General features: G+C 35.4%; 2 protein-coding genes across 4 annotated transcripts in view; one reads left to right on the forward strand and one right to left on the reverse strand.

The window, feature by feature from the left end:
• The window catches only part of LOC110709524 (protein SHOOT GRAVITROPISM 6-like), a 41,051-nt gene extending 21,936 nt beyond the window's left edge, over positions 1-19,115 (forward strand). For all 3 annotated transcript variants that reach the window (XM_021887742.1, XM_021887743.1, XM_021887744.1), the window contains 24 exons: positions 1,151-1,296; positions 1,416-1,496; positions 1,571-1,671; positions 3,245-3,483; positions 4,032-4,141; positions 4,244-4,372; positions 4,470-4,544; positions 5,450-5,583; positions 5,676-5,748; positions 5,855-5,986; positions 7,451-7,632; positions 7,713-7,835; positions 7,946-8,006; positions 8,112-8,207; positions 9,313-9,413; positions 11,081-11,186; positions 12,759-12,872; positions 12,973-13,047; positions 16,035-16,133; positions 16,255-16,326; positions 16,478-16,563; positions 16,644-16,737; positions 17,146-17,253; positions 18,434-19,115. In XM_021887742.1, the coding sequence (XP_021743434.1) occupies positions 1,151-1,296; positions 1,416-1,496; positions 1,571-1,671; positions 3,245-3,483; positions 4,032-4,141; positions 4,244-4,372; positions 4,470-4,544; positions 5,450-5,583; positions 5,676-5,748; positions 5,855-5,986; positions 7,451-7,632; positions 7,713-7,835; positions 7,946-8,006; positions 8,112-8,207; positions 9,313-9,413; positions 11,081-11,186; positions 12,759-12,872; positions 12,973-13,047; positions 16,035-16,133; positions 16,255-16,326; positions 16,478-16,563; positions 16,644-16,737; positions 17,146-17,253; positions 18,434-18,592 (2,696 nt within the window). In that variant the 3' untranslated portion in view covers positions 18,593-19,115. The remainder of the gene's footprint in view (positions 1-1,150; positions 1,297-1,415; positions 1,497-1,570; positions 1,672-3,244; positions 3,484-4,031; positions 4,142-4,243; positions 4,373-4,469; positions 4,545-5,449; positions 5,584-5,675; positions 5,749-5,854; positions 5,987-7,450; positions 7,633-7,712; positions 7,836-7,945; positions 8,007-8,111; positions 8,208-9,312; positions 9,414-11,080; positions 11,187-12,758; positions 12,873-12,972; positions 13,048-16,034; positions 16,134-16,254; positions 16,327-16,477; positions 16,564-16,643; positions 16,738-17,145; positions 17,254-18,433) is intronic.
• Positions 19,116-20,265: 1,150 nt separating this feature from the next.
• On the reverse strand, positions 20,266-22,005 carry LOC110709525 (UDP-glycosyltransferase 73C3-like). Its single transcript, XM_021887745.1, has one exon. The coding sequence runs from the start codon at positions 21,935-21,937 to the stop codon at positions 20,414-20,416; it is 1,524 nt and encodes a 507-aa protein (XP_021743437.1). The 5' UTR covers positions 21,938-22,005; the 3' UTR covers positions 20,266-20,413.
• Positions 22,006-27,355: the final 5,350 nt, after the last annotated feature.

Here is a 27,355-nt window from a genome sequence, read left to right on the forward strand (position 1 = left end):
TTGATAAGGGAAGGGTAGAAACGGGCCCAGTGATGGTAGGTTCTATCTAGATAGTTTTATGAGTAATGTTTCTTTTATTAATACATGAAAATTGATAGATTCTATCAATAAAGATCTAATTTGGAAGTTGTTTTCAAATTATTATTAGACAACTAATAGGTAGCTGTTCATAAATTGTCCTTGTGTAAAACATAACTAGATAACTATATTATTTTCAAATAAATCATTTAATTCCTCTTCCATGGCTTTGTTACAATACAGTGCTGGATTATTGAAATAACCTTGTGATGTTTAAATCAGGGTAAATAGGGAAACCACTTAAAAGTTAACTAGGAGAAAGGCAGTTTCAAAGAATCAGTATAATTTTATGATGGCTATCAAAATAAGAGACTGACTTAACTGTTGTATTTTTTGCCATTTTATCGATACTGTATATTTGCACTTGTTGCTATGTGATCCACTCAGTCTCTTAAATAGACGGGCAATCAACTCAACTTCTGGTTCACTCTTTTGCTGGATTGGTACTTCACACAGATTACGATTCCCTATTTCAGTTTTTTTTACTCCTTTTAGTCCTTTTCCATTTCATTTCTTCTGCAAGTTCAGGTGATTATCCTACAAGTTTAAAGTTCCAAGAAGCTACATAATCTTCTTTACCATATTCTATTGTTATACCTCGTTTGACACCTAAAAGCCCTTTTTGTCACATTTTTGTAAGCTGTTGTTTTCCCCTTATCTGAGGCTGTTTATTTATATTGGAAATGAAGCTACTTATAGAGCAGTTTATGCAACTAATACAAGCTCCCATAAAAAAAGTCACCTGTCAAAAATGGATATCTAAGCAAAAAAACTGTAAGACTATTATTATGACAAAATTTTTATAAAAAATAAACACAGACTAGATACCGTGACTCCACCAAGAGACCAATTATTTTAACTATATGAATCTCAAAAACAAGCTACAGCAAATTACGTTCCCCAAGCCGTTCCATGTATCAGATCAAACCTTGTTCTCAGTAACACTGTATTGGACAAGTCTCCTGAAATATGTATGATGCATTGGTGCTTGTAGGTATTGCGGTTTCTCTATGCTATGAATTCAATAATTTTATTTGTTTGCATGGGCAATTTCATTTTGTATTCTCTGCAGGTAAAGCTGTCATTCAGGCCGGAGAAAGTGGTGCACCATTCCCGCTTAAAAGAAGGGATCAGTTGCTCGACTATATATTGACTTTGATGGGCCATGACAATGAAGATGAATTTATTGGTACCAGTGTTGAGATTCTGCGAACTCAGGTCAGAGCATCTACTTCTAGTTTCACACTTGCTGAATAGTTTTTCTGGAATCCCTTTTCTTATAAGTTTTCTGCTGTCCTTTTTATTATGAAGTTGTATTTTGTTTAATCTCAATATAGGCTCTTGCTTTAAGTGCTTGTACTACGCTGGTTTCAGTGGAGCCAAAGTTAACCATGGAAACTAGAAACCATGTTTTAAAGGTACTGATTCCATGCATTTTGAGTCATGAATTTCACTCACTCTCCTGATAAAACAAAATTTTAAACTTTTTCAGGCCGTCCTTGGATATTTTGCTTTACCAAGTGAGCCGTCAAATGTTGTCAATCCCCTCATAGACAACCTCATCACTCTTTTGTGTGCTATCTTACTCACAAGGTATAATTATATGTCATTTTAGTCAACTATTGCTCATAACCTGTGTGCAGAATGTGTTATCTTTAATCTTGGTTTTTTGGTATTCCTGAATTATTTTGAGCATCAACATCATGTAATTAATCGTATGAAAATTGCCGGGTCCAAGCCTTGCAAAATGATTCGTTAAAATATTCAATGCAACATGCAGATGGGCTTGAACACACTTACGCTCTGAAATATTGGTAAAATGGTTATTTTTTAGTAATCATTTTAATTTTCGGAAGCAAAGAAGCTGACAGCTGACTTATAAGGTAGCCTGTCTCAGTTTTTTCAAGATCTCAATCTCTAACTCATATATCTAACTGCAGTCTTATATTGCTTTCTCATTTCCACTGAAGTCCTGCCTGTATTGGTGTAAATCAACCTTTAGTGCTCTGTATCTTGTTCTGTTGTCTCCATTGCTTAAATCTCTCATTTTTTGATTCTCCATAAAGTGCTGAATATGATTTGGTTGAACACTGCTTTCTTTCTTCTTTGACTTTCCTGTCACCCAACACCACCCAATCATTTCCCACCAAGCTGTTTCTATGTATGGATATTGGCTGCTAGTCTTCAATTTGCAGGCTTGTTGTCAAACCAATTAAGAGGTGACAGATGTCATTCAAACTCAAAAAGATGGAGGGGATTGTTCAAAACAGTATCTGAATTTAAAATCCAAGAGTGTCAATTTCTTTTGAATACAATCCCAAATTTCAAAAATATAGATTACAAATGTGCTTGGGATGTTTTAGTTCTTGTTTCTTCCTTAACTGAATTTTGAAAAGTTTCCTTTACTGCATTCTCATTTTATTGTCTGCTATTATTTCTGTAATGTAGCATGATAGACATGGTAATGTAGGAACTTTTTTGACAATTGATATAAAATTATTTTCTTTCAGAAAAAAATATTGCTTCATTTTTATCTATTCTGTTAATATTTTTTATGTTATTATTTTGAAAAGTCTGAAGAATAAATTCGAAAGTCATGATGAAATAGGAAAGAAGTTACATGAAACCGCGTCAGATTGGTTTTTAAAAAAAATTTAATTCAGCTAACTTGAAGGGAAAAAAAAGAAGAGGAATTACGATAGAAAGTAATAGAGAAGTGTTTCAAGTTTGTAACTGGCTGTAGACTGTAATCTATGAGAATTGAAAGCTATGAAGGGGTTTAAGGCACTGAAACAATACAGGATGTTGTTTGTGGCACGGAAGATCGAAGAGAATAAGGGATGTGGGTCAGAAATTGGGAGGTGGAAGAAGCTGGCAAGCTATGATTGGGAAGGAAACCCAATCCCTATTCCAGTGGCTGGTAGTAGAGCTTAACTACAATTCATGTTTTATATTTGTATTGTTTAATGATTTTTCTTCCCCTCATTAATAAAGCCATCTCTTTTAAATGTACTGATCACTCTGTTTTAATGTTGGTTTTTTTTTTATAAATTTATAATATTGAAAATTTGGTTTGTGTTCTTATTTTTCTTATGTGTTGTATCTTCATTTGAAGACTTATATTTACTGTTATCTTCTTTTGCTGCCATAATTTACCGTTGATCAGTGGGGAAGATGGAAGAAGTAGGGCTGAGCAGCTTTTGCATATTCTGAGACAAATTGATCCGTATGTTTCCTCTGCTGCTGATCATCAAAGGACGAGAGGCTGCCAAGCTGTACATGAGATGCTTGTTAAGTTTCGTATGCTGTGTACTAGTGGGTTCTGTCCATTAGGTTGTCATGGGACATGTACACACAGCAAGCATATTGATCGTAACACACTTGGGAACTTTCCAAACTTTCCAAGTAATTTTCTCAACTGTGCAAATCTTGAACCTGACACATTAAAGGAATTCCATTTACTAAATTTTGTTAGGTTTTTTCGCTCCCCGTCTTTGAGATCTTACCATTATAAGAAAGCATTATTTGCAATTTTGCATAGCCACCCCTAGACTATAAATATGTAATTATCCACCCTCAACTCCTCAATTCCTATTTATTCTTTTTATTGCCACCCTTTAACATTTTCTGCTATGTTTTGGTCCAAATTCCTATTTAAATTCCTAGTCAGAACTCTAAAACCAAGTATATAATTAATTAAGTTACTAATCTAGTAATCTTTTAACTAAGATGTGTAACAATAAAATTAGTGGTATAGTTGGATATTTAATTGCAGATCTAACAAATAAAATTAATAATAAATTGTGGCTATGAGAAGATGAAGTATGACAGTAGCAACTCTATCAAGTGATTAATTATTTGCCATAAAATCCTCTATGTTACTGCACTTTATAGAGTAATTGGTTTAATTGTAAATATTGACAATAATGCCTATGCTTTGGATTTATTATCAGCTGCTTTTGTACTTCCTAGTCGTGAGGCCTTATGTCTTGGAGATAGGGTCATGTTGTACCTTCCACGATGTGCTGATACTAATCCTGAAGTCAGAAAGTTTTCATCGCAGGTTGTTAGCATTTTGGTGAATCATTCTTTGTGTCACATCTATATTTGTTTTGACGGTGAAAATCTTATTAACTTGATTGTTGGGCTTTCGTATCCTGAACAGATTATTGATCTCTTCTTCAGCATATCCCTTTTACTTCCAAGGCCTACAAATTCCAACTTAAATGGAAATATGGAAATATTTTATGGTGCCTTGTCATCTTTGGAGGATGTTATAGCAATGTTGAAAAGTGTGAGTTTTTTTTCTTTTCAATTTGCTTCTATTTATCGTTATATTGACACTTCTATGAATCATGATCCTTTATATCTTACTTCAATTCATTCTACAGGATGCTTCTATTGATCCCTCTGAAGTTTTCAACAGGGTCGTTTCGTCTATTTGCATATTGTTGACAAAGGATGAGGTAAGTACTTGACTTAATTTAGGAGTTTCTTTTCTCCTCCTTTGTTTTAGAATATTAATCTTCCATGAGCAAGAAGCTAATGAAAAAATGTATGCAAATTATATAGAGCTTTAGTCAAAGAAATAATACAATAGTAACTCAACAGATCTCTTGGGCACGGTTTTAGGAGAGAAGTTGTAGTGGGGTACTGTTGAGCAATGTTGAATAAAAGGGAATGGTTGTAGGAATAGTTTATTTATTTAAAGAGAATTAAGATTAATATATTGGGGTTAGAGAAGTTTTGTTGATCAAGATTGAATAAAAAATGAAATTAGTGGATGATAAACCCCACCCAAATAAGAAATGGATGTTTTACGTATGCACAAGATTTTTGGTACAATTGGGCTTTGAGATGGAGAATGTATCATTCTTGCATAATTAAGAAACACTCATATGGCCGACTACCCTGACAATTATTTTTAATAGATATAATGGATAAAGAGTCAAGGATCAAGCAACTTCCTATTTTTTTAGTTAACCACTTATGCTTTCAACTGTTCATCTTAGATTCTCTTTGAAATCATTAACCGTTGTATTTCTGGGACCAAGGAGATATATTCTATCCTCGTAAAGAGAAAATTGTTCTACTCTAGGCTATTCAAGAAGGTAGCGTGTACCCTTTCATGTGGTACAATTAATTGTTGAGTGTTGCGTGTTGATCCTTATACTGCCTCTGAATGATTTCTAGATAACTGATCTGGAGCAATTTGCTAATTACTGTAGTATATTATCTGATTGTTGTATTTGTATTAAGATGGGTTGCACAGCTTGCACTGGTATAGGCTAATTTTAAATAAGTTGCCTCTGTTAAATGGAACTTGCAATTAATCTCAACATGTGGTTCTGAAATCTGAATACACTCTCAGCTTGTTGCTGCATTGCATGGTTGCACAACTGCTATATGTGACAAAATCAAGCAATCAGCTGAAGGTTCTATCCAGGCCGTGATTGAATTTGTAATGAAGAGGAAGAGTGAGCTCAATGAATCTGATGTTTCAAGGTTTCATCTTTATTTGAAATTATTAAAATCTATTCATTGTTTCCTTTGAATGGAGATTGAATTCTCTTATTCGTTCAATGTGTGTCCTACAGGACAACACAATCCCTTCTCTCTGCGTTAGGTCATGTGACTGAAAAATATTTGCGGCAGGAAACTCTTGGCGCTGTATCCTTTTTTACTTGTTACAAAAAAATTGCTTAATCACATAGCTGTGTAAATTATGTGAAAGTTATTCGGTATTTTTGGGATTTTTTTCCTTAATTATGGAAAGATATCTTCTCTTGCAGAAAACACAAGTTCAAAAGTTGTTTTTAATGAAGTCTTGGCTACAGCTGGAAGAGATATTGTCACAAAAGACATATCTAGATTACGTGGTGGCTGGCCAATGCAAGATGCATTTTGTGTGAGTACTAATGGGTGCTCATTGATTATGTGATGATGTACTTGTTCTGCTCAATTATTATGTGATTATGTAGTTGTTCTGCTCATCATCTTGATTAAGAATTTCAGATCTTGCTTCTAAGAGTTCTATCCTTCGACTAAATAAGAACTCATCTTATCTTGAAAAGAAGAGGAAATCGAGTGTGTTGTTTTTAATTGGAGTGACACTTTATGGGATGTTACATATTGTGTGTGTAGTTTTTTTTTTTGTTAGAAGTTGAATTATATACACGTGCTTATACTGGATTTTGCTAAACAATGAATGGGGAGATGAATTACGTCTCTAACATTTATGCATAGATATCTATAATTTCTGTATTTGTGCTTATTATATATTTGTAAATCCATATTATTTAGGAAAATTTGACATTTGCTACCACTAAAATACACCTCTTTGACATTTGCTCATAAAAATTATGAGGCAAACACTTCTTGTCGTTAGGTAATGATCTATGGAACCTATAATTTCATTATGTTCATTAAGTTTTTATTGTACATAAAAACTCTCTACAAAGGGGACGCTTATTGGTTCTTCAAAACTCTTCTACCCTGTTTGTTTGTTTCCAATTTTTTTTAAGTTCTCTCTTTAACAAACTTTGTTCCTTTTGCTATGTAAAAGGGTTGGACCCTAATGTTTAAGGCGAGACAGAGATATATAAAAAGTGTAGAATGGCTAAAGGCAAGGGACATAGGCATGTTTGCTGTCAGTTTGTGAATCCTACAGGCATGTTAGTTGTGTAAGTGTGGATTGGACAATGTGGAGGTATCACATATATGGGATTGTGGAGCGTGTTTGATAAAATAGGTAGATGGCGGTGATAGATCTACTTTGGAGATTCCAGTGTCGAGGGGACCAGATTCCTAGATTTAATCTATATTTTGAACTTTCATTAAAATTTAAGTAAATATGGATCTACCTCTATTAAAAGACACATCTTATTATTTCTAAGAGATACCTGACATTTCTTGCACATCTGCCTCCATAGTTAGGTAAAAGGAGAGGGCTTACGCATAGAAGAGTAGGTAGGTTGTGGCTACCAGTCACCTGAACTTATGCTGTATGCGTTTTTTTACTCTTTCAGGTTATGTTGAAGTTTGAAGCTGCAAGGAAGGATATTATTTTTCTGCAAAGTTCATGCTAATATATTACTTAACAATATTTTTTTTTTAATTGTTTTTTAATGTATATTTTGAATAAGAAGAGTAGTAGGGAGCACAATAACAGAAAACATGTTGATTCATAACAAAAATAGATCGTATATTAGCCCAATTCTGCCTTCACTGAGTAACTCTTAAATTCCCCTGTTGCCTTAAACTCACAATCAAGCGAATGAGTTGTTTTAGCAAATTCATTTGTCACGTGAATATTTGATTCTGTCAGTCCATGCTTTTCCGTCTCTTTAACTTTACAAATACTCTATTGCAGGCTTTTTCTCAGCATAGTGTGCTTTCATATTTGTTCTTGGAACATGTCATAGCAGTCCTAAATCACACTCCTATCAATAGACTTTTACCTGAAAAAGGAGATGGCTCAAGTCATGGTGTTAGTCATTATTGTGAGAATGAGATATTACAAGCATCTATATTTGCTCTAACAGCCTTCTTCAGGTAAAGTATGGCATAACAAACCAATAAAGCCACAAACAGTAATATATGATGACAATAACAGCAATGGAATATCCTTGCAGGGGTGGTGGGAAAGTTGGAAAGAAGGCTGTTCAACAGAGTTATGCTTCTGTCCTTGCAGCACTTACTCTGCAGCTTGGGAGCTGTCATGGTCTTGCTATTTTAGGTCAACCTGAACCTCTACGGTAAAGTCCTGCATGACATTTTCTAGTGCTGATGTTGGCTAGGTAGGAAAGTTGTGAACTTGCATCTGTCTCTTCACCGTCAATTTCAGTTCCTCTTTGTGATTTTGCAGAGCTCTGTTGATTGCATTTCAAGCATTCTGTGAATGCGTGGGAGATCTTGAAATGGGAAAGGTTTGTCAATGTTTAAATTCTTTTTGGTTGACCATCTTGATCTTCCTGTAAGAATTTTACAATATTAGCTTTTGGCAGAAGAATAATATTATTACTATGTATCAGATCTTAGCAAGAGATGGAGAGCATAGTCAAAATGAGAAGTGGGTGAGTCTTATTGGAGACATAGCAAGTTGTGTATCTATAAAGAGACCAAAGGAGGTAATATGATAAACTGGGAAGCAATTACATTTTTTGTTCTCCATCTTTTCTTCAAAATGTCAGTCGAGTCTATGTAGCAGCTGTTATATGAGAATTTATAAGCATTTCTGGTGAGAAACTGAGAGACTTTTGTTTACACTCCTCCATCTGCTATTGGGTGGGTTATGGCAATGTGGCTCTTGATATATGCCTGTGTATTGAGAGCCTGCTTCTTTATATACATATATATATATATATATATGTATATATACATATATATATATGTATATATACATACATACATATATATATGTATATATACATACATACATACATATATATATATATATATATATACATATACATATATATATATATATATATATATATATATATATATATATATATACACATATACATATATATATATATATATATATATACATATATATATATATATATATATATTTATATATATACATATATATATATATATATATATATATATATATATACATATATATATATATATATATATATATATATATATATATATATATATATTGCGTGGGGAGAGGGGAAAATAATGAAACTTGTTTTCTTTTAAGAGAATTATGATGTTATGGGTAATTGTATAATCAATATTATCATTTCATTGTGATGAAAGAAGAATAAAGAATTCATAATTTTAATAATGTCGAAATCACTAATGTACCACACTTTGGTACTCCGTAAATGAAAAGGGTGAGTCACGGTGTAAGTATTGATTTGTACATGGAATGAAATTGCAAAGGGTGATAACTGATAAGTGTAATTAGGTGAGTAATTGTTTTTTTTTTTTTTTTTTTTTTTTTTTTTTTTTTTTTTTTTTTTTTTTCCTTTTTCCAGAGGATCATTAAATTTTAAATTTGTTTTTATAAAATACTTTTATTTTAATTAACAGGACTTGCAAACACATTTTGGGAAAATTCTACTTAAGTTTAGGAGAGTTGCTGAGGAATTTCAAAAACTTGCGAGTGCAAAGGGCTATTTTATGATCCTTTCGGTGCTGACATGCCACTAACTAGTTACCCTTTTGGGATGATTTCATAACTGTAAACTTCTATTTTCTGCTTGACTGCCACAGGTTCCAGCCATTTGTTCAATCCTAAGCATATCCTTAAATGAACACCAAAATTTTCAAAGGGAGGCTGCAGCTGCCTCATTGTCTGAATTTGTTCGCTTTAGGTATGACTGGATTAACATCCTTTGCTTATCATTTATGATAAATAGTTTTATTAGAAAGGCATAAGTGTTTTTCTGTCATTCAGATTAATGTCGTGCCAATGTTTTTCATGTTCTCTATTTCTATATTTTTAAAGCTCCTGTACCTACTGTCGTGGTTTAGAGATAAGCGAGCTAGTGAGTTGTGATTGTCTCTGAGCCAATATCCCAGAGTGTATAGGTTTCGTGGATTCCACTGGAGTATATAAGATTGATGGATTCTACATGGGTGTATATGGCTGTAGGCAAAATTTCAAACCCATGTCCATCACCAATTTTTTAATTGTTATTGGAAGACATCAATCTTGAGAAAGTCAAAACATAGAACTTCGGTTGCTCTGCTAGAAATATTCAATAACTACATTACTAGAATAAGTTACTGGTGCTTGAACCTATATATGCATGGGGTTATGGTTTGAAAGGAAATCATTCACAAAAGAAGGGATTTCAGCATTTGCATGCATATTGTCATACAACAAGTAGATGTTTGATTTTGGATGTATGTATGAAGCCAAATACTATAGGTTACTACCCCTTTTTGAGAGGAAGTGTGGCTGTATATGGTCTTGTAAGCTTGTATAAGATACTCAGATCTGACTTGACACTATACATCATCTCTTCTGAGTTTGAGGACCAGGTCATAGAGGCCACTTTAGATGCATTTTTTGTTGTTCTATTTAATAATATGCTTCTGACATCAGTCACATGACTCTGAACTGTCTGTGGAGAAATTGAAAGACCATTGAACTATACGTTATAAATTCTATTGATTGCATTTGAACAAGTTTATGTTGGTGGAATCTTTAAAATACAATGGCTGACTAATTTTGTGGACTACGTAGTAGTATATACTCGATCTACATGGTATACTGTTTCTTCTTCTTCTTTTTTTTTTTTTTTCCTGAATTGTGAGTTGGTGACAGATCAAGTAGTTGTTTTAATTATTGATATTGCTAGACCCTCTGAACTGACTGACCTGGCAAATCTATACCCTAAATCAGGAAATTTGGTCATGGCCAAACTTCAATGCATGCGACCTAATCTGAAAATTACTTGCTTTTCTTTATAAAAGGCATTTTAATCTCAAATATTTGTGTTTTTATGATTGTCACTGTGGCAATAAATCATACTCCCTTTGCTATTTTAAGTGCTTATTTACTGCCAATACATAAATTTGATGAATTTAGAGGGAATTTGGGAGAGAGTTTTTCTTTTGAATTAACAGTTGAGTGCCTTAACTAGGAGGGGGAAATAGAAGAAAGAGATCAGAAGGTGGGAGACCTTTAAGGATCACCAAGCTGCTGTGAAAAATTGTGTTTTTTTTTTTGTTAAAGATTTTGTTAACCATGTAGAAGTTTTGAGTGACATTTATATGAAAATAGAGGGAATATCGAACCTTCTTAACCAAGAAATTCATACTGACGCCAAATTAGTTTCCCCAGAGCAAAGTAAAAGATGATGTAGCTTCTAAGATCCACAAATTACATTCAAACCATTGAGCACATAATTTCCATAAAAGCATTGCACCACAGTAACTTTTTTTTCCTTCACCCCCTCCCTGTCCCCATGGCCAACCTTGTATGAGTTTTTCATTCCCCACTAATGCAAATACTTTTCCTCTAATGTTGTAGTGATGGATATGATTGCTTGTTAGAGCAGATGGTTGAAACCTTATGTCGCCATGTATCTGATGACTCTGCAACTATAAGACGGCTTTGTCTTAGAGGACTCGTTCAGGTATCATAATAAATTTTGATTCTCTTTGCTTATTGATATATACATGTGTTGTGTAGGAGAAGAATTACTATCAGACGTCTGCCTTAGAGGACTTGGCAAAACTGACATTGGCCAATTTTCACGCAAATATGATAATCAAACCTTATGATGAACAACTATCTGGGGAAAAAAACCTTGAGATGAAACTTGATCCTCACCGTACACAACCAAAATGGATCTAAAATTCATTTTAAGGTTTTTACCTACTATGTATAGCTTCAGTTTTGATATTGCATTATTATCATCTGTCCGAGGATGAAAACAAAAATATCTATGACTATTATGAGTCTCGTGACAATTAAGCCAAAAAATACTGATCTATTTTGAAAAATCACAATGCCACAAACCTATCCAACATTAACCTGACTGTTAATCTCTCGAATCTGATTCAACTTGTATCCTATCCAACTTGCAAAATCTTAAACCCAAATTAAAATGAATGAGAATTAAAGCAACATCAAAAAGTGGTAGATCCAGGAATTTGTCCTTATGGGTTCGGAATCCCCAAACGCATACAGTGAAATCAAGTATCAAAATTCAAAATAAAATTTTAAACTGGTAATTTGGGTGTGCACAATATGTGTCAATTTGAGGTGTTGGAGGTTCATTTTGAGGCAGTTCATCAATTAGAATCGAATTTGGGGAGAACTTGCGGATGATATTTATGATTTTGACACACGATTTTTCTAAATGTACTCTAAACCTTTCATCTTCAAACTGTAAAAAAAGCCAAAATATATACATAGATTAACATCTAATATTTCACATCATTTACCTAAAGCCCATTAAGTAGTTTAAAATTTAACAATTTCACAATTTCAATTAACAATATTGGTATATTACAATTTCACTCAACAATTTTAACAACCTCAAATCTTCAACCAATAATTTTACAACTTTAATTAACAATTTTACCACTTCAAAAAAAAAAAAAACCTTCTTGGATGAGAGAGAAATAATTAGGGTTTAATTTTTTTTTGAATGACTTGTATGATTGGCGATTTGGGGAATAGAGTTAATAAAAAATAAAATAATAAAGAAAGATAGAAAAAGAGTGCGTGCTACTACTGCTTCTGCTGAGTTTTGAACCCTTGAACCTTTGTCTAAAATAATCAGGCCTCCACCACTAGACCGCTGAGCATATAGTGATAATATGTGCATTGTTTAATATTTAACCCTTGTTTCTTTTTCCTTAAACACATACTTATCCGATTTTTTCGGATCCAGTAGGGGTTTAGCTGAACCCATACTAGGTCTGCCACTGACATCAAACATACTCGAAATTATACCTAATGTTGACTTATTCTTGATTTGTGTGTGTTACTGGCAAATAAGGTTACTCATTCTCTTTCAAGATTCTATTGTTGTATGTCTGGCTGTATATCAGGCAGCATTCTTTATTAATTTAATAAAATGCTTGAAGCATCGATGCACTTGTTCCCAGCTTTTGATAATTGTATTTGTAGTAGATATTTGTACTTTAATCTATCAGGCTTTCATCTCACATCCAAGGGTCATATTGTCTGATTGCAGATGCCTTCTATTCATATTAGCAAATATGCGACCCAAGTGCTTGGCGTGATACTAGCTTTGCTAGAAGATTCTGATGAATTGGTGCAACTTACTGCTGTGTCATGTTTGATCATGGTGATTCCATTAAATCTATTCAATATATTTTACTTGAGTTTGCATGTAACCTGTCTTTTATTCCTCCTTTTTTGATTTTTTCTACTCTAAATTATTAAAGGTACTTGACTCATCACCCCATGAAGCTGTGGAGCCAGTTCTTCTCAATCTTGCTGTACGAGTTCGCAACCTTCAAGTGAGTCCCCGTGTCTTAATATTTCGAAAATGCTGTATCGGACACTCAAATTTGTACCCATATCAGATACTCATACCCGTGTCCATGTAACATAGGTCTTATTCAATTTGGTGTCTATTTATGAATTGGCCGGTAAAAATGGTGGTGCATCTTATATACTCCTTTCTTGATATCCCCTTTTCTATCTATTTACAACATAATAAGGGTCTTAACCAATTTGAATCCTTGAAGTGCTTACTGGTGATTTGAGCTAAAATCCTCAGATTTGCCCCTTTTTTTCCTTTAATAATTAAGACCCAAGTTTTTGCCCACTCAATAAGAGTAAAGCAATTTTGCATATTTTTACTTAATTTTTACAATCATTTAACGCCATCCTACCTCCGCTCTTTTGAGCTGTAAGTTCTTTAAGATTTCCGAAATTGAAACTTCTCTCTTTTTTCTTGTTATATTGATGAACTTTTTTTCCTACCTATCCTCTTACCCCACACTATTTACACCTTTTCACTTACCCTCTCATACCTTTTCCACCTTTTGTTTACACCCAACAACCTCTTTACATATTGTCTCTCTTACTTTATCCTCCCTTTCTTACACCCACTCACCCCCATTGACACTCTCTCACCAATTGTATTAATTTATGTGCAAGCTAGGTTGGTAGTCATGCGATGCACGGAAATTCTTAAAAAATAAGTGTCATAAATGAATTTTTAAGGCATGTATAGTACTCATAATGAAGAATTTGGAAATTTATATGCATACTATACTAATAATGAATGCTATAAAATGGAAAAACTCCAAAAAATAATATTTTTGATAGGTAAACGAAGGGCCTTACCAATTCCTCACGGGTTAACCCGACTTGAGTTAACGGGCTACACACTTTGGAAGTGAGGGTTGGGGTAAGTGGATCCCTCCTCCAAATACCCTTAATAGAGATTAAACCCTCAAAGTAGGAAGGTGCTCTCCTTTCCACTTGACCTAGCTTAGCTTGGTTGGGAAAAACTCAATTAGATTTAGATAAATTTTAAAAAAAATTGTCATATATGAATCTAACTGTTCCCAATGCAATTTATTAATTAAAAATATTTGCTATGTATTGCACAAATATATAAAAGTTATATATTTGAAAACTTAAACTCGAAACAAATCTAATAAGATCCCACATGATTATGTTTTCATGTAAATATTTATTCTTAAAATATTACTCCCTCTATTTCTGATTGTTCTTATTTCTACCAATTCTTGTCTCACAAAAGGATACTACATAGGAAGAACAATATGACACGAAGGGAGTAGATTTCATTTGCATTAGAGTCTCCTGAGATTCCAATTAGGGTAATTAAAGAAAAGACGGAGGGGGTAGTACGTACATATAAGAAGTATTAATAAGAAAGATTAAATGAAAATGTTTGGAAAGTGTTGCAATATTGCATTTAACTTGCGTGGAAATGTTTAGAATCGTAAGTGTTCTTTGGAAGATTAAAATAGAGGTTAAATTTATCTAGATTGGAAAAGAAGAATTTAGAAGAAGCTGCTATTTGAATAAAGATGATTTAGTGACTTTTGTTTTAAAAACTTCCTCCGTTTTTTAATTGCACCATTTGTGATTTCACGCTTGTCGATGCATTACTTTGACGATTAATTTTTTTAATTATTATTAAATAAGAATAATAAAAAGTTGATATTTGAAAAGTTGATATTAATACAAATCTAACTTGATCCCACATGACTATATTTTTACTTTAAGATAAATCACAAAATGTAGTAAAAGGATATTGTGTGAATAATGTAATAGTCCAAATGGTGCAATTAAAAAAAAAAAAAAATAAAAAAATGAGGAAGTATTAGTTATAAATGGTAATGATAAAGGACTTTTTGGAATGGTGGTAGCATTCTTATAACTTATTCACAAAATCCTTTTGTTGTAAAATAAGCTAAAAAAAAATAAAATACTAAGATAGTTCTCAAAAGTTAAATAAGTTTTTAATAGGAAGTCAATTCAGTCTCATAATGAAAAATAAACACATCAATTAACTAGAATTTTTCAATAAATAAGTTAAAACATTCCTTTCTTGTAATTAATATGAAACAGAGGTAGTATATATTTGCCAAACACATACTTGTAGCCGTCAATGACTATTTTTTTCATTTGTCCGTCAAGAGCCTTACGTTAAATATAACGGAATTAAAAAAAAAAATTTGATTTCCCTGCCAAAAACATGCTCTTTAGAGGTTTTGAGATCAATTTGGGCCTATAGGATTCGATTTGAGGTTAAAATTGACAAAGAATTATCAGAATTGCCTTCTTTTGTATGTGTCACGCAAATTGAGGTATTTTTTAATTAGCAAAAGAGGTGCATTTGATAATTGTTGTCAATTTTGACCTCTTATCGGATCCTTTAGGGCCAAAATTACCCTCAAAAACCTCTAAAGAGTATGTTTTTGTCATGGAAATCAAAGAATTTTTTAATTCTGTTGGATTTAACGGATGGTCCTTGACGGACGGTGGTAAAATAAAATTTTTAAAAGAATTAGTAGTAAAAAACAGTTTCGTTTTTATGGTAAAGAAAATTTTTAAAAAACAGTTAGTAGTAAATTTTTTTTTTCCTTTTATAGTAAAGAAAATTTTCACTTTTGTCAATTCTTACCCTACCATGTTGTCCTCATAAAAAAGTTTCTTTCAACCTAAAGAGGAAAATAAAAGGGACCACTTTCTACTTACCACTTCATATGAACAGTAAGTAGGAAGATAAATAAAATAAAAAAGAATGGAGGAAGTATGCTAAATTGGTTCTTACCCCCATTTTATACCACATATACCAAGTTTGTTAAGACCTCTATTTTTTTATGTTGATTTTATTATTTGGCCATATGCCTTTTGGTTTGTAGTAGTTTGAACTAAGCACTTGTAATTCAGAAATTTAGTTATCTTTACATAGCCTCTCATGAGTACCAATCACATGGACATTGTCAATACCTTTAAACAGATATGCATGAATACAAAGATCAGAGCTAAGTCTATTGCAGCTTTTGGGGATCTGAGCAACTTTGCAGCTGGGACACAGCGTGATGCTTTCTTAGAGCAGGTTTTTCTTTTGTTTTTTCCTTGGTCCCAATTATTTTTAATTGCATTATGCTCGCTGAATTAAGGTACTAAGCTAGCATTGCTGTACTTTTATGACTTATGATGTTGGTCGTTGGTCACAGGTACATGCTGTTTTACCACGTCTGGTTTTGCATCTTCATGATGATGATGTCAGCAATCGTGAGGCTTGCAGGGTACATCATAATTGCCCTTAATCTATTCTCCTGCTCCTCCATTATCCTAATATCCCCTTCTCAGTTGCCCTTGCATGTGTGTGCTATCTACACTCTAAGCTAATTTTTTTTTTTTGAAAGAATCAAAACATTTGTTTTTTTTTTTTGGCAGAAATCTCTCAAGCAAATTGTGTCTTTTATGGATGTTCAAGGAACTTCTACTCTTCTGACTACCCATTATTTTCATTCTGATCATCGGTATGCTTTTGTTACCAAGAGCTGTAGTTGGATAATGAGTCTTTTTGCTTTGTTTTCACTCAAATCATATCTTTTTACAGAAGTGACTATGAAGATTTTGTCAGGGACTTGACCAAGCATTTTTCTCAGAATATGGCTTCTAGGATTGGAACTTACTTGGCTTCAGCTATTCAGGTAGGATCATGCTCAGAAATTACTTCATACATATGTTGAACCAAAATCATTTGTATGAGGGATAGATTTTGCTGTATTAGATTGCTGCTAATATTCTTTTGTTTTAATATTATGTTCCTTTTGCTATTTGTTTCTTGATCTTAAAACACATAGGAAAAGGGAAACTGTTAAACAAAGGAAAATTGTGAGTGGTCATGTGTGTGCATGAGTGGGTATGTACGTATGCGTGATCGTGTGCGTTACTGTTTGAGAGAGAGAGAGAGAGAATTGGGCTCTGTGCGGCAACATGCATTATCTTGTAATTTCTCCTAGACTTGCGAAGTAGACTAATTAATTATCATTTTTTTGCTGATCCATAGTAGAGCTTCTAGGAATATGAGTTCTGATGATATTCCCTTTATAATGCAGGCTTTTGATGCTCCTTGGCCTATAATTCAGGCTAATGCTATGTACTTCTGCAGTAGTATGCTCTCACAGACAGATGATCAACGCATTTTGGCTCTGTATTACTCGCAGGTTATTTCTGTAGCAAAGGCTAGGGAGTACATCCAGTATAATACTCTACAAATTCTTAAGTATCTTGATAGTGTTTTGGGATATCTTTTACATATATATATTTCTCTATTTTAAGAGTATTATGTCATCCCTTGCTGAGGACTGAATGCTACCTAGCCTATTACTCCCTCTTTTCTCAAGTAATTGTCCTATGAAATTCTGTTAACCTAAGTCATTGAACCCATGTGATGTGGGCCCTACCTCTAACTATCCCAGTGTCGCTCTCTTTATTCTTATTTTATGTGATGTGAGGCCCTACATTTAATCTTTCTCTATTAATATTTTCTTTTATTCTAAATTTTCTAATACCTACCATCTAGTCTTGATAATGTGCCCCTACCTTAGAGGACAATAATTTGAAGACGGGGGTGTATTAGATTGCTCTCCTAAGCAGCATGTTCATCATGGTCCCAAAATCTTAGCATACTAGAACATGAAATTACACAAATAAATTATGAAAATGGACTATTTTACATAATTTTGAATTTAAAACATATTATGATAAAAATGTAGCATGACAATTAATACTTTATCCGTCTTTTTTACTTGTCCTTACACACTTTTGAGCGTCTTTTGTGATATATATGTAAAGAATAACATAGTCGTCATGTGAGATCTTGTTCAAATCATCTCAATAAATCCTATCCTAATATCTATTAGTGATAATATTTACTTATTAGAAATGTAAGATATTGGTAGGGTTAGATTAATGTAGTAGCAAGCGTGATAAATGAAACAGGTTAAGTAAAAAAGAATAGAGAGTAAAAATAGTATCATGATGATATGAAAAATGCAATTTTTCTTTCACTAATATCTTCAAACCTATGTTATTTTGTTCATAGCCATGTTATTTTCAAATGTATGTTATTTTAGTTTATTTTCATGTTATTTTCAAATCTATGTCATATAATTTTGTTCAGCATATGTTATTCTTTTCTGAAATCCGTGAGCTCAAAGAACATGATGCTTTTGGGTAAACCTAAAAGGGCTAAAATCCTAAAACACTGTGCAACCCTAATGACCACTGCATGGTGTGTCCAGAAGACATCATCCAGACAACTAGTTTGCTATTATTATTAGAAATTTAATTTATGACCCCTTGCATGATTTAGACAGTATCCTAAGATATAGTACTGTGCAGGTATTTGACATGCTGGTGAGCAAAATGAGTCACTCAACTGATGCTATTGTCCGAGCAGCATGTTCCTCATCATTGGGAATCTTGCTTAAATCTAGCTATTCACTATCTTGGAGATCAGCTCGACTTGACCAGGCAGAGTTAAATCGAAAAGGCCCTTGAAAATGTTGTTATAGTATCTACATATCGAAGAAATATTGGGATAGGCTTGCAAGGTTTTGGACCTTCTTATAAATCAAGCACCTTTACAAAGTCGCTCACAAGGGATGTTTGTACCGCTTTTGTTGGTGAAGCTCATCTTGCTGCACTTCAACTTTGGAGGAAAAGTAACTCGTGTCTGTAGTCATGCTCAGTTAAATTGTTGCCTGTTCTCATATAGTGAGCAAAATGTACAGAATTTGGTCGCATAGTAACTACAGAGGAAGGTGGACACACGTAATTTTGTAAATGACCATGTGTACATTTTTTGGTTATAGGCAGAGATTATGGCTTGGGGTGTAATCTCTGCTTTCTTTATGTTCATATGAATCTATTGAGAGTTGAGTTATCACAAACAGTGCCCTTCACACTTGTACAGTAATAGCAATTAAAACGTTAAAATTTGCTGTCTGTTGTATTAGTGCAATTCATTGCTGTACAGTGTACACATATTCTCCATTACAATATGATCCTACTTTTTCGCTCCTTTCTGTTGTTAATATATTTAGTTGACAACATTCTTCCTTTTTGACAATTCAAGTGCTGATGGGCAGCTTTTGTGACTTTACTGACATTTCGAAGTTTAATGACAATTACGCAGTCTGTTGTATTAACAGGTGCGCAGTGCTCCTGAAGGACATGGTGAAGCCTTTATGCACATACAAAAGCTGATGGATGCCTTATCTAAACGTAGTGGACAACATACTAATATTGTTCTCGGCCTACATTGTCTTGCCGCATTGCTGGACATTGTGGGTCGTTGTGGCCCGAAATGATCAATGGTAAGAGTGTAAGACCCTTTGCAATATACTTCACCAATTGTGCTGAAACCTTTTACTTGCCGTCTATAAGCTTTACTTGATTAATTTTTTAAATTTTATTATAAGGCACGCATGACATTTGCTTCATTTGTTGATTAGTTATTTGTCATGTTTGATGGACAGTCTTTAAAATACAGTAATATCTAATTTTTAATGATATAGTAACAATTTTGAATCCAATTTCCAAGGGCTTTTGACTAGACCAGCATCTCTACAATGCTAGAGTATTGTGTTGCAAATTGCATGCATTTTACCTGCCCGAATCTGCTTAATAATTATGAAACAGGGGTTTTGTTAACGATACATAGCCATCATGATAAAAATTTAAGGTTAAAACAATCAAATCTTGATTTAAAATACATAACCAGTCTTAACATTCCTCAACTCCTTTCTAACTTAACTTTGATCTTTATCTTCGCTTTAAGATTCACAGTTTGTAAATGGCTTTAAAGTACTATTACAGATATTATTGGTCCTTTATAAATTGATTAAAGGAGTAAACAAGAGGGATATAATCTAAAGTGTCAATGATTTTAGTTGATAATATACCAACATTATGTGTAAAGATGTGCATCTAGTTGATAATATCGATTACCTTATGTGATAAGATCTGCATCTATTAGGCTCACCTTGCATTCTTAATATATTGTTGCTAAAAACGTGTTTGGTTTTTGAGTACTACTCTTGGAAGTTAACATAATTTGCAGTCCCAAATTTGTCACCTTATAGTGTTTTCTCCCCTCTATATTGGCTACTTACTGTTTGAGCTATTAGTTACATCTTAACAAATTGACTGCTTAATTTCAGACATATAGGTTGATGCATGTAAATATGTAATTATGTCTGATGTTTAACTGAATACAGCAATCCAACAAGAAGAAAACAGGTTATACCAAGACTTAAGGTTAGTACTATGAACCAACCGCAATATAAAAACAAAACTACCAGCAGAGGTGATTTTCTGTTAAATCACCCTTTTATCAACTTCCTCTCTATCTTTCTCTATCTCTTGGATGACATCTTGGATCATTAACGTCAAACTTCTTTCAGAAGATCCGCCCTTTTCCACTGCTTTCTTAGCACTTTCTGCAAGCCTCGCAGCTCTCTCTCGCATCTCTTTACCTTCCTTTCCATCATCCATCACTAAATCTATAGCGTGCTTGACGTGCTCTTTATCTAGAGAGATTCCCCTTACCTCTTCACCTGGGTTCATCGTCGGGTTTTCTACCCTGGCACTTGCACCAACCCTCAAAACTTCCACCACAAATTTCTCATTCAGAAATTGCTCGGAAAACAGAGGACAAGTAACCATCGGCAAACCAGTAGATATGCCTTCAAGAGTAGAATTCCAACCACAATGCGTCAAGAATCCGCCTACTGAAGGATGAGATAGTATAAGCACTTGTGGTGCCCAACCCAGTATAACTAATCCTCTCCCTTCAACCCTTTTCCGGAAACCATCTTCTTCTATCAATCTTTCCACCTCTTTTAGGTTATACCCTTCTCTCATAGCCAAGATGAAAGGCTTATTTGATGCTTCTAACCCGAAAGCAAGCTGCATCACTTGTGATGCAACAACGTTACAGAGGCTTCCAAGACAAGCATATATCACTGACCTAGGCTTATGTAAATCTAACCATTTCATGCATTTTTCAACGGTAAGTGCAGCTTTGTTACCTCTTTCTCCTTTATCCAACTCATCCTGATTGCAGAGTGAAACAGGCCCAACACACCATATAGTATTCTTCCCCTTTGCCTCCTTACACCTCTTCAAGTACTCTGATTCTAGCTCCTCAAAAGAATTCACTACCACCCCAAACGCTGTCCTCTCCGCCTCGCGCATTTCCACCCTTAAAGGATCCCCCGCTTGGTGTACTGCATTCGGCACCTGAGTTCTGGTGAGCTCAATTCTATCTGGCAAACCAGGCACTTGAATGGGTTCAGTGTCTGACTTTACATTTTCAATCGCGTTGTAGGCAATTAAATTGTGCAAGCTTAGGAGAGAGCAGCAAGACATCCCATTAAATACTATCCTTGGGATGTTGAATTTTCTAGCAACTTCAGTCGTCCAAGTGAACCCGTAATCAGAAATTAGGCAACTTGGTTTGGGTTGCAACTCCTTAAGCAACTTTTCCATAGGTTCTTGTAACTTAGCAGCAGCTTTAATAAAATTTATTGCATAGCCTAGCGAAGGAAGCATATCCACATTTTCACATCCTTCTGGTAATCCAGCCTCTTGCCAAGGGAACTCGAGCTGAGATAGTCGAATATTCAACCCGCTTTCAATAGCACGGTTTATGGTTGATTTGAAGCGGGTGGCATTCACTGGAGTAGTGACTATAGTGACTGCAACACCGTGCTTTGCTATCAACTTAGCCATGTCTATCATTGGGATCATGTGGCCTGGTGCCATTAATGGAAACATCACAAAATGTAGCTGATTATGGTGATGGTGGATGTTTTTCAAAGCCATGCCTAGCTTTTGCATGAAAGATGGTTAGTTTGTGAATTGTGAGGCTGATTTGAATTTTACTTGTTACGTGCAAGATTTTTATACTACTGTGAGTCCATTGAATATGAATTTAGACACATGACATATAAACCTAACTACTGTTATTTTTTTTATATTTATTTAATCTTTAAAGGGTAAGCTTTAGAGCTTTGACATATGCATACACATAAGCAAACGTAGACATTTTTTTTTACCTAAATTCCAAATAAATAAATAAATAGTAATACTAAACAAAAACAAAAAACTGTTTACCTTCAAATCTTCAATACAGAGTTGAAAACCTGTTCTTTTATTTATTCATTTCTTTCTTTTTGTCGGTGCTTACATTTATGTCTTACTCATGCATGAAGTATGCACTTCCTTCCTTTGACTCTTTTATATATATTTATTACAGTTTGACTTATTGCATTATTTTTGAAATGTTATTTTATTAATTTTTAAACTACCAAGCTTTATAATAATGTTTACAGATAATTAATAATTCTCCTACTGGTATTAAATATTCCGATTTATGTATAAGCAAACGTAATAATCGAATTATTGCAATTATTAAACAATGGAGGAATTATTTTCAAAATAGCATTCGACATAATCAGATTAATATTTATATCATTTTCAAAATAGCATTCGACATAATAAGATTAATATTTATATCAAATTCATATGGCTCTGGAATTTAGTTGGTCCTGGATGGCTGGGCGGCTGACATGTTGATGTTGCCATATTGTGAATCGGATATAGCGAAATTTGGGACGGAAGTAAACACATTCAATGTACATAGCAATTAGCATTGGTGGGCCAGAAAGCTTTGCAATTTGCAGCCATCATATATTTGTAGTAAAGTTTAACAATTGAATCTCCAGGATATTTGATTTTTGTTTGACGTCTTCGAATTCTGTTTTTGATATTTTTAATTAAGCTACTCACCTACAACCATACATGTTTGAATTTGGAGGAACGTTTGTGTAAAACCGTCATCACTACAACCATGTGATCATATCTTAGTTTCCGTCCCCTTGACCCAATTCACCTATAAAAGTAAGATGGTGTTAAAAGTTCTGTTGAAAATCAAATTACTACTACTACTAATACTGTTTTCAATATCATTATCATTATCATTATCAGTATTATTTCATTTAAGGTAAGAAGGCACTATTGAGTTGAAACCTTAACAAGGTCAACCCGATTCGATTCAACGTGCAAGGCTCTTTAGAAGTAGTAGGGGAAGGGTAATGAAATTCTCACTCCTAAAGAGTTCCCTTGTTGTATTTGATCCCATATCCACATATTTATACTAGATCCATTCTAAAGTAATGTTCTGGACAACGGTTGTAAGAAAATTTAATTTAATTTTTGTTTATATTTAATATTGTTGGTTGTTTTTACTATATCATAGTGCTACATCCATTTACAATGTTTTTTCTTACAATTCTTAATTTTGTTTGGTTTATACAATTAATGTTTTTAGCACATCTACATTTTTTACCATTTTCTAACATCAACTTACATACTTGGAATCTCTCTTACTTTGTCTATCTTTTTCTTATAATTACCTTTCTTTTCAAACTCTCTCATCTATACTTAGTATCTAAAAACACAAACCATAAATCATTCTTATGGCACATATCATCCCGAATCACTCATATATCACATGTCACATCTCTTAATCTTTCCTTTTTTTTTATTCCCTTTTTAATATAAAAATTAAAATAAATATATTATATAATGTTAAAATCCTTATTCATTCCTTTAAAAAAAAAAAAAGTCATTATGCATTCCGTAACTTGCAAGTTTAAGTAATAAAATGAAGAGTTTCATTTCCACCATAATAAAATAAAGTTAAACTTGTTTTGGTCCAATTTACTCCAATTGGGCTGGTCCACAAATAATTCAATTACAAAGCCCTAAGCAATGTTCAACTCTCCAAATACATGTCAAGTCATGAGCCTAGTCAACATGGCAAACCCTTTGACCTCAAGGCCCATTTATCTATTGAACAAGGTATAAAAGCCTTCACTCTCCTCTCTCTACATTCATTCACTTCAAGCCTCAAGCAATTAATACTCTTGCATAAGTTTCTCTCTTTAAAAACACTGTACTGACTTCGGCATCGGAGGTGCTTTCCTCGGCATAACCCTCGATGCCAGTTTACGTGTGTTTGCTATGTAGGAAACCCTTGTCCCAGTTATCACTTGGGCCGAGTCCAGTCTTCAGCCCACAAGAAAGGTCCAAACGAAGGACCTATTGTTTTCACCCGAAACACTTTGGCGCCGTCTGTGGGGAAGACATTCGAAAAACAACCAAAAATCAACCATCTTAGTAACATGACTAAGAGCGGGAAAAGCGCGAAGAAGGCTAACCCTTCTTCCTCGAAGAAGGCTTCTTCTTCATCATCTTCTTCGGAGGCGGCCTCATCTGAGAAAGCCGCATCCGAGAGGTCACCATCTCATCAAACTGCATAGCCGTTAGGCTCTCGACGGCCTAGCCAGTCAAATGCTAAGAGTCCCACTTTTAGCTTACACTCACGATCTCAACCTAGAGAACGCACACCTTAGACGGGTCCCACTTTAGAGGAGGTGGCGAAAGCCTTCGCGGTCTTTATGGACCTCATGAAGACCCAAGCAGGCAATTTTCCACCACCTCCCAGCCACTCAGTCCATGCCAACACCCCTCAATAGCCGAGAAACTTTAGAAGGAGGACCGACCAAGAGGATGGCGGGCGAGCTCCATTTTCCAGGGAGCTCAGAGAGAAATGGGAAGAGGATACTTGGAGAACTGAAGGGGGAAAGAAAGAGAAACCCCAGTTCTTCGAGGAATCCGAAACCTGAAGCTTCAAAAGTAGTAACACCACCTCTGCGTGGCAGGAACCTGCTCGCCGAAACGTTCACGAACGTATCGGCTCAAGAGAGATGAGCATGCACAGTCGCCTCACTTACCCCGAAGGGACTGCGTCGTACCCCGCACCGTCCCAGTCGAGGACAAAAACCACTTCTACCTCTCTGAGAAGTGAGGTCCCGTCGACTGGGTACAAGGGGAAAGTCGTGATGGTACTCACCGATTAACTCTTCTAAAGCTGGATTTTGGAAGAGCATGTGCTGACAGTGAAAATACCGTCACACATAACATATGATGGAACTTTGGACCCGAAGGACCACATCGCCTCCTACGAGGGGCACATATATCTGAACCCAAGTCCGAAGCGACCTGGTGCAAGTATTTCCCGACCACTCTCAAGGGTGTTGCACAAGCATGGATCACCAAGGGAGCAAAGGAAGGCTCTATAACCGGTTGGAAAGACCTTTCCAACAAGTTTAAGAGCAAGTTTTCTACGGAAAATCTCCAAGAGAAGACAACTACAGAGCTGATGAGCCTGCAGCAAGGGGAGGACGAAAGCCTCCGAGTCTATCTGACTCGCTTCAGCAATGAGTTGTCCAGAATTACAAGTCTAGACCAAGGGCTAGCCGTTTTCGCATTGCGAAATGGGCTACAAGCTGGAAAGTTCCTTGACTTCATGGTCAGGCACACCTCGTAGACCTTGGAGGAAGCTCTGGAAGCTTCGGATAAGTACATCCGAGCCGAAGAGTGGAACAAAACCAAGTCCCAAGCACACACTGGGACTGGTAAGACAAAAGGACAACCGTCTGAAGGCTAGAGCCAAAGGAAAGGGAAGGCGAAAGCCTTAGAACCACCCTCGACTACTGAGCCGAAAAATGAAAAAACCCCATTCGTAGGGAAATACGAATCTTACACTCCTCTCGCTCTTCCGCGTGCTAAAATTTATAGCATAACAAAGGACGAACAGAAGTGGAAGAAGCTGAGGCCACTGCCATCGTGGCATCGGCAAAAAAATAAGAACCGATGGTGTGAGTTCCACGAGTCTCCAGGACACCACACCGAGGACTATCCAACTGAGAGATCAGATCGAGGATATGGTCCGAAAGGGTTATATGAAAAAATACCTCGCGGATCGACGCGAGGAGAAAAAGGCCGAGCAAGACTCTCGGCAGCAATTGGATTTCCCTAGGAAAAAGGACAAGTCGCATGGTTTCTGGTCGTGGATGTTCCATTTGTGTACAATGTGATCATGGGGAGACCCATAATTCACGAGATTCAAGGAGTGGACTCCACCTATCATCAAATGATGATATATGTTTCAGATGAGGGCCACTCCGAAAGAATTCAAGGCAACCAGAAAGAAGCCTGCAGATGCAATTACCTCAAGCCATCCAAAATTCGCCGCGACGACCAAGATGAGGAGGAAAGAGAAAAAGAAAAGGACCGAAGCACAAAGAAGCAGAAAGGCTTAAGTACTGCGGCTCAGGTTACCCCTGCCCAAGAAAAGAAAAAGGGGGGAGGAAAGGTTGGTTCCTCATCCGAACCGAAAGATTTGGAAGCCCAGCCGAGGTCTGGGATGCCTGCTGATATCAACAGCAGGCCTGATTACGAAGAGTCTAGTTCCAAGGCAATGGATCTTGACTAGCAAACTGAGTCAATCGAGTTGACTAAAGGAGACCCTGAAAAGTGTGTCAGCATCGGGCTCGGACTTCACCCCAATATCCGTGTTGAACTTATCCAACTCTTTCGGGACAACAGAGATGTGTTCGCTTTCTCAGCAGCAGACATGCCTGAGATCAATCCGAACCTCATCACCCACAAGTTGAACGTCGACCCCACTTGTCGACCTGTTAAGCAAAAGAAACAGAATTACTCCGCTAATAAGAACCGAGACATCGCAGTCGAAGTCAAAAAACTTTTGGATGCACGCTTCATCGATCCCTGCTAGTATGCGGAATGGCTGGCCTATGTGGTGATGGTTCATAAGGCAAATGACACCTGGAGAATATGCGTTGACTTCACGGACTTAAATAGGGCTTGTCTGAAGGACTTCTATCCCTTGCCGAGGATCGATCAGCTAGTCGACTCGACAAGTGGCCACGCCCTGCTTAGTTTCATGGACGCATTCTCGGGGTATCATCAGATCTTCATGCACCCCGATGACCAAGCAAAAACGACATTCGTTACAAATGCCGGGGTGTACAACTATAAAATGATGCCCTTCGGATTGAAAAATGCCGGGGCAACATAACAAAGGCTGGTTGACCAAGTCTTCGCCGAGCAGAAAGGTCGCAACATGGTAGTCTATGTTGACGATTCTATCGTCAAAAGAAAAGAAAACAAAGATCATGTCGCGGACTTGGCCGAAACCTTCGCCACCTTAAGAAAGCATCAAATGAAGCTGAATCCGAAGAAGTGTGTCTTCGGCGTGAAGTCAGGCAAGTTCCTAGGCTTCATGGTCAGCAAAAGGGGGATTGATGCCAATCCCGCTAAAGTTCAAGCGACGCTCGATCTTCCCGAGCCAAAAACAAAGAGGGATGTTCAGCGCCTCACTGGGAG

This window comes from Chenopodium quinoa, unplaced genomic scaffold, assembly GCF_001683475.1.
Source record: "Chenopodium quinoa cultivar QQ74 unplaced genomic scaffold, ASM168347v1, whole genome shotgun sequence".
NCBI classification, from domain to species: Eukaryota; Viridiplantae; Streptophyta; class Magnoliopsida; order Caryophyllales; family Amaranthaceae; genus Chenopodium; species Chenopodium quinoa.

What these genes read in the sequence shown, in the direction of transcription:
- LOC110709525 (XM_021887745.1), bottom strand. Translation starts at nt 21,937, where the DNA reads ATGCAAAAGCTAGGCATGGCTTTGAAAAACATCCACCATCACCATAAT.